Genomic DNA, 7,824 nt, shown 5'->3' with positions numbered 1-7,824 from the left:
ATTCAAATTTTGTTGGATGTCTTGTCAATAAGTCCACTTTTAGTTGCTTATCATGTACATAGAATGGGTCTTGGATGTATTGATGAATAGAATTTTATAATATTCTAACACTCCAAGCTCCATTATTATGTTTCTGAAACAAAATGGGCATATTTCCTATTTATTATGATTGTGTACACATAAATTTTGAAATTATTTAAAAAAGTTAATCTTTATAGTAACTTAAAGATTGAGTTGTAATTTTGTAGCATATAGAAGGATATATGTGACTTAAGTTATATACAACCGCATAACTCACATTTACAATTCACTATAATATGATAGTAATGATAAGTGTTACTTTTTTGTGCGCTCAACATTTTTTCTATTAAAGTTTATATTTTACGTCATTGAGCCAAGTGGGAGAATGTAAGAATTTTTCCCAATTATTGTGGGCCCAATTAAGTTTAAACTCATTTGGCCCAATTTAAAGGCAATAAAAGTTTTACTTTTAATAGAAGTTAAATCTCATCCATTCATTTAGTTACTTGATAGACGTACCAGATTAAAAGTTGACTATTATAAATTGATCCTCCCTCTATTTATTAGGGTTACACACACAAAAACACATTAAAGTTTATAGCCTCCATTGCTTAGGGGTTGTGTGATTAAAGGAAAAAAGATCAAGAATGAGAAATCAATTTAATGAGTGTTATTCGTCAAGTCTAATGGCCAACTAAAATTCCACATCAGGTATTTCTTAAACTTGTGAAAATCATATTATTCTAACGATTCTAAAATTATTGTATATGCAATAATAGGGGCTTGATTTGTATAATATTTAGATTTAATAGATTTTACATCCAAATCTAGAGTGATAAGCTCTTTCTTAAGATCGATGGTCCAATCATCGTACAAATTACTATTAATGTCGTTATTCAAAGTTATAACTTATAAGGAAGAAGATAAAGAGGTGCGAAGAATAAAGAAGACTTGGGAATGGATAATTAAAACAAAAGAAACTTCAAAAAACTTAACAAAAAAAACACATATGAACCGATGATATCTTGAGAAATAAATAAGCGATGAGAAAAATGAATAAACATAAATACAACTTAGAGGAAAATAATTGACTTAGTTTTAAGGATAAATGTATTTTAAAATTTAGAATTTTAAACTTTAAAAGTGCAAAGGAGTCTTTCTAAGAGAGGGGGGAAATTCCTTTTATTGGATTTTATTATTGAGGCATTAATATTTTGAGATATTTATATTACAATATAGGTAGCGAGGTTAGGTTAAATATATTGAGTTTTGTAGTTGGAAAGGTGCGAAAATATATGAAATTTTTTGTTAGACTAACCTCGTCATTCATGAATGGCGAGGCCAATTATGTCAATCATGATTAGAAGTATTAATAGGTTGGACAACTCATTTGGCTGGCCTAATTAGGTTTAAGTCTTTTGACTTATGCTTGACCTAACTCGACATTTTTTACTGTTTAAAAATAAAAAGTATAAAAATGATTTTATATTAATATTTACATATTTTTATAATTCAATTTAAATAATACATTTTATTTTTTAAACAATAAAACAAGCCATTTGGGCAAGCTAAATTGGGCTCGAGTTTAATTTTATTTTTTAAAATCAAGCCTAAGCCCAATTCAACTTACAATTATACCAATTAATATACTTCACATATATTTTCGGAATGACCAATTAAAAAAAAACATAACAAACATCATATTTAATATATTATTGATTGGGGGCAATTGGGCAAAAATAATCCACAAAATTCCAGTAATGTCTTCAACTTTCACGTGGAAACAGGGGGTGTAAAATACACGAACGAATTAGAAACAAGATATCCGCCTCAGCATATGGACAGTGAAGGGCGGCTGGCTGTAATAAGAGAAAGCCACAAAAGGGAACAAGAGGAGTTTGGTTTGGTCCCCACAAAACCAAACAAATAAAAAAATCCAAATATATAACCGATGGCTGAGAAGGAAAGGCATTGGTCAAAGGAGGATATTAATGGCGGTAGTGGATGCAAATGCAATAATACTACATTTTTTAACCCAAAAAACAATAATTATTATCACGTTATTTATTTTTATTAATTTCGGGTTCAATAGAAAATCCTTAAAAGAAAAAAGGGGATTGGAAAAATATGAAGAGATAGAGAGAGGAGAGTAGTTGGGGAGTTTCAAGGGAGGGGACATGCCTAAGTTGTTCCCAACACAAACATTACCATGCTGTTTCTTCATATTCAAGCCTCACAAGATCCCATAGGTCTTTCTGTTTTCTCTTTTCTTTCTTTCAACTATCTTTTCTTTATTTGATTCAAGCTTATCTTATCTTAACCCTGTACTACTATTACTACTTTTTTTTTTTAAATAAAATCTTTTGATACTTTATTATTTGCCTTATGAGTGGGGTTCTTGTTTTATCTTCTGTTTTCCTTTTGTCCCCCTTCAAATGCATGTTTGCGATGATGATGAAGTTGTTGTTCTTGTAGAAGTGGGGGAAAGTTGTTGTTTTTCTCGGTAAAGTAGTTGCTACTGTTGTTTATGCTCTTGTCCCATTTGATTTGTTCTCCTGTTTTGGGTTTGGGTGCATTTTTTTTTGCTTTATGCATTAGTTTTTAGTTGTTGTAGGAGTGGTTCATAATGATGACCTTTAAGCATTTTCCTTGCCCGTACAGAATAGATATTATAACCTGGCCCTTTTCTCTCTTGTTCTTAGAATGGGATAATTCTTGGATGGCTCTTTTCTTTTTCTTCTTCTAAGGCGGCTTAATCAACATAACTGAAGGTCCTGGATGAACTTGGATTTTTTCTTCAGCTAAGATTTGCTAGTTCTTAAATTGTAGGGATCTTTTTCATGGTTCTAAAGTGTTACTGATATGAAAAGTGTTACTGATATGAAAAACTATTCTTTTTTTGGTTTCTGATCTAAGTTTACTCTTTATGTTGTTGATTGTTATTTTCCCCTCACATTTTGTATTAATTTCTGCTGCATGTTACTAGGAAGTCCCTTAGTTATACTCCATGAAATGCAGCTTTACTTTCTTTGAAACATGTTTTTTAGCTAGGGTTTTATTTTTAACTCGTTGGAATTTGTAAATGACTTTTGCTTTTTTTATATAAAGTCTGGTTCTTTGCTGAATTTGCAGTCTAGGTTATAGTTGTGATCTGTCAATCTTTTTAGGCGCAGTGATCAAACTGTTTTGCATATTATCTGGTATTCCAGATCTTTTCTTGTTGCATGCAGAGAGAAAAATGCTATTGATTTACTGGGTTGACTTTTCTGAGCATGCCTGTTAACTTGACAAACTGGTTCATTTGCTTGTCGGGAAAATTGACATTTAATGGTGGTGATGTCTAGATCTAGAACAGGTTTCTGAATCTGGGTTTTGAATGTCATTCTTCATGGGATTTGTGTAAGGAGCTGTTTTTGCAGCTGCTGTTCAGAAAGTGCTTTTGAAAAGCCTTTTTTATTCCTCTTTTGTGTTTCTTTCTATTTTTGGACAATATTTCATATTCTGTTCTGTTTGTTTTCCTTGTCTACTATTTAAGATTTTGCTAATACATGCTTTTCTTTGTTTTGAATGGTACTCTTGGTCGCATTCATAAAATGCTTTTCTTTTGAATCCCTTCTGAACTTTATGCATCCAAGGTTTGATGATAATGAGTTCTTGATGATTGAAATATGCATCTAAACTATTGTTCTAGTTCTTCACTATTTTGCTCTTTACCATTATATATGTGTGTATATTTTTGCACCAAAATTTTGATGGTTTTGGAAAATATGACTGCATCAAAGGATCACCGCATTATCCCTCTTTTGCATGGTTGTGGTTTCAGTTCATGTGCTAAGCTTGTGTTTCTAGTGTTCCATCTACTTTATTTCTTCCGCAATGGCTTGTTTGGTTTTATTATTTCGCATTTTGTTGCTTACATTCATATTTTGAGTATAACTTAGACATCCACAGCTCATTATAAATACTTTGACCTCTTTTAGTAGTTGATATTGGAGTACGACAAAGAGTGTCTGTTTGTTGATAAGGATCTTCTTGGTTTTGCATCAAAATTCAAGACAATTGATGAGTTATATGGCTGTTCGGGTTCAAAGCTTGTCAAAGAAAAACTTTGATGAAAGGTTTTCCATTCTTTCGCTACCCCATATGTCTGTTGGTTTCCAACCATGGTGGAACTCAAATGAACAGAAAATTGCACATTCTTTACCCCAAAATATAAGCTTGAAAGTGGAAACTCCCTCCAAACTCCATCATAATGCAAAGCATTTAGATCATCAACTACCAGACCAGGAATCGACCTCAGCTCAAGCGATTTGTCAATCACGTCCTGAAATGGGTGTCACAAGAGGGTCTAATCCTTCATTTTATTCATCTGATTTTGGTATTTGATGCTTCTGGAAGTATTGTTTATTAAGAATTTTCTGTTCTCTATTATTTCCTTCTCTCGGTTCACCACCGTTCTAGTTAGGTAGCTGCGGCCAATGAACCATGAACCATTGTAATAAATTTAATCAAGTAATCTGTGGACCGTGAACCATTCTAATGTACGATAAATATATCTATTTGCTTCAGTTTTGACTCTTTGATTGAACTGCTAGCTAGTAGCTTATGAAGATGTGAACTTCTGGTAGCAATTGTTTATCTATTAGCAATGTCCTAGTTCTTATAATTGGTTCTTGTGAGTTTAGGGAACAGGAGTCTCGTTGTTGGTGCTTAGCATTCTTTCTTCTATCGTTGTCGATGCATTAATGTGCGTTGCGTTAGATTTTGAATGGAGCTTAAAAGGGTCCTCTCAACAGTTTACGGAAGAGGGAAGCTTGTTGTGGAGTTTAACTGGTTTGATGGCATTTGTCTGATATCATAGTTGCTTTCTCATGCATCAGGACAGGATGAAAGTTGTGGGAAGGACATTGAAGGTCAAATGAAGCCAATTAACAATCCCAACACTGTGTTCAGCCCTTCCAATCCAAACTATAACCTTTCAATGGTACCATAGACATGTTTAGCGGTCATTATTAAGTTCGTTTTGTTGGCTTTGCATTAATTTAATAATCCACATCCTATTTCAGGCTTCTGCTCAATATCCTTATGCGGATGTATGCATTGGTGGCCTATTTACTCCATATGGGCAACCAGCTATTGTAAGATCCCTTGAGTTATTGTGCCTTGCTATTGATCTGCATTAGTTAGTGTGATTATTTTCTTGTCTACGAAACATTGGCATCTTAATTGCTTTATAGGATGTTTCTGTGGTATGCTGTTTAACAGCCAAATATTTCTGATCTCTTGGTCGGATAGCTTAAATAAGCTCAAATTCTTTCCTTCTACCACCATCCCTGCTCCTCTAGTAGTGGTCTAAGGTTTATTTACCATAGAATCTTGTGTGTTGCCATTTCTCTTATGTAATGCATCTCTGATTTGAACTTGACTAGATTCAGGCCCAGATGGCAGGAGGAAGTGCACCAGCACGACTTCCATTACCACTTGATCTTGCAGAAGATGGCCCTGTTTATGTCAATGCAAAACAATATCATGGGATTCTTAGGAGAAGGCGTTATCGTGCAAAGCTTGAAGCACAAAACAAACTTGTCAAATCTCGAAAGGTATATACTTAGAGTTCATTTTGGAATTTGTTTGAACTTATAACAATCTCTAGTCGCATGGAGTATATAATTTCTAAACCAAGAACCAAAGGATGTCAGTGCACCACTGACTAATTTTGTCATGTATGAATTTGTATTAGTAATTGGCCATACCAACTCAGTATTTATTTGATATCCAACTCCACTAGCAACTGTGTCCGGGCCCAGTAACTGCATGAGCAACACTAACAGCCTAAATCCACTGATCTGCTTTGGTTTGGAATTAAATGCAGCCCTACCTTCATGAATCTCGACATCTTCATGCAGTGAATAGAGTTAGGGGATCCGGTGGACGTTTTCTTAGCAAAAAGAAGCTCCAACAGCCTCATCATCCAACTTCTAACCCGAGTTCCCGTTCCATCTCTGATGCCAGCTGCTTAGACCGAAAGAACAGCGGATCAGAACTTGAGAGCCATTTGCATGGGGGAGGCTGCAGCAGTTCAAGTACAAGCTGCTCGGACATCTCAAGTGCGTCCAACAACAATGGCAGTTTCCAGCTACGGAAACATGGATTCATGGACATCTCTCCTGGTGTGAGCAGCATGTGCAATGGACTACAAAACTGTGCTTCAGTTGGCCTGTAAGAAGGCGGGGCAACGAAGTCGGCAACTCATCCTTGGCTTTTTGCATTTTCTAAAAACATTTTCTTCTTAACAAGGTTCTGCCTTATGTTGGAAAGTGTTTGGCTTGGCTTTGAATTTTATTTCGATTGATCCTTGACTGGCATCTTATTTGTTCTGAGTGTTGTTTATGTCAACTATGTAATGGAGATGATGTTGAAGCAAATAAGTGAATTCCATCCTTTTTCGTTTTTTAACACATGTGATTTTAAGCGTTTAATTATTAATTAATTTTTTAAATATTGTATTGTTAATTAATGCAAAATATACTTTTATTCAAATTGTTAAATATGACAAAAGAAAACATATTAACTTGTTTAATATATTCAACATACAATTTAGTTTTACATATAAGGCAACATTATTCAAAATAATAATTAATATATTAATTATGTCATGTACTAGTATTTAATATTTGAAAGATGAACTTTTATATGTAATTCAACAACAATTCTTATGATAAAATATATAATAGCTCTCACAACAGACAATCTAATAATTGGGTTTTCATCAAAATCATTCTCAGCCATATCTCCACTATATTAATGGCATATACAACATTCTAAATTTTAAAATATATAATTACTATTATAAAAATTAAAAGTAAAAAATAAAAAAAAATTAGAAAATTGTATAAAATTAAAATTGAAAAATCTAAAATGTATAAAGTAAAAATATTAATTACCTATCATTTAACAATGATAATTTCTCTTTTTATCCGTATGCTTTTCTTTGATGCAATCTGATTGAACATATTCCTCTTGCCTTCGCATCTTGGCAGGATATCTTATCCGCAGCTTGCTAGCACTCCCATATGCGCCATAACCATTATGACACACTTTTTGTCACGCGAGTCATATAGTGGTTTCTAGATATATGCCCTGATGAGCTTCCCTGTGCATTGTCCTGACGGGCTTCATTTGCCACAAGGGCAAACTTGTCCTCCACTGGATCATGCCATGGGTAGTTATGAACTTTCGACTTCGATGAGTCAATCCGTAGAGCCAGTAGATCATTTCCATGATGCTGCTCCGTTGAGCCAGCAAACCATTTATCCAACCAAACCTTTTCAAATTCTCCTGTTAATTCGAACACCTACATGTTCACCCGCAAGGCCGAGCCATTATCATATTTCAGTGACTCAAATTCTCAATCAATCCACCCATTCCTCCATTACGCCAATTTTTCTATCTTCAACTAACTCGCCAAATACTTCCTCTGTACCCCACTTTTTATAATCATGCATATCACGCACATCATTACAACCAATACTATTTATTCTTACTATATCATACAGTACTCCACATACTAATTCATTGATACACAACCCTATCATGAAATCAAAGAACATACTTACAAACAATCACGCAATTGCACAACTTTATGCATGCATAACTTTCCCAGTCAACCACAATCATATACAACCATAGATTCAGACCAAACTCAATATAGAGTATGCAATCAAGTGTTTATTTAATCAAATTTAATATATATTTTTACGTTTTAACAAAGCCCAAATATCTAAAAATAGTTGAACTAAACCG

The 7,824-nt window shown here is 33.7% G+C and overlaps 1 protein-coding gene across 5 annotated transcripts; it reads left to right on the top strand.

Moving 5' to 3' along the window:
• Positions 1-2,119: 2,119 nt before the first annotated feature.
• On the top strand, positions 2,120-6,477 carry LOC105773066 (nuclear transcription factor Y subunit A-3). 5 transcript variants are annotated; one of them, XM_012594685.2, is made up of 6 exons: positions 2,120-2,270; positions 4,002-4,399; positions 4,902-5,005; positions 5,088-5,159; positions 5,451-5,621; positions 5,894-6,477. In XM_012594685.2, exons 2-6 carry the CDS (start codon positions 4,084-4,086, stop codon positions 6,242-6,244), a joined length of 1,014 nt encoding a protein of 337 aa, XP_012450139.1. In that variant the 5' UTR covers positions 2,120-2,270; positions 4,002-4,083; the 3' UTR covers positions 6,245-6,477. The 5 variants fall into 5 exon arrangements, with proteins under 5 accessions (XP_012450139.1, XP_012450142.1, XP_052488515.1 ...); XM_012594688.2 differs by having other exon boundaries at positions 2,121-2,270; positions 4,005-4,399; XM_052632555.1 differs by having other exon boundaries at positions 2,130-2,270; positions 4,077-4,399.
• Positions 6,478-7,824: the final 1,347 nt, after the last annotated feature.

The sequence above is a fragment of the Gossypium raimondii genome, chromosome 6 (assembly GCF_025698545.1).
Source record: "Gossypium raimondii isolate GPD5lz chromosome 6, ASM2569854v1, whole genome shotgun sequence".
Taxonomy (NCBI): Eukaryota; Viridiplantae; Streptophyta; class Magnoliopsida; order Malvales; family Malvaceae; genus Gossypium; species Gossypium raimondii.
The sequence above is the reverse complement of the archived record's forward strand: the minus strand, read 5'-3'. Positions and strand labels throughout refer to the sequence as shown.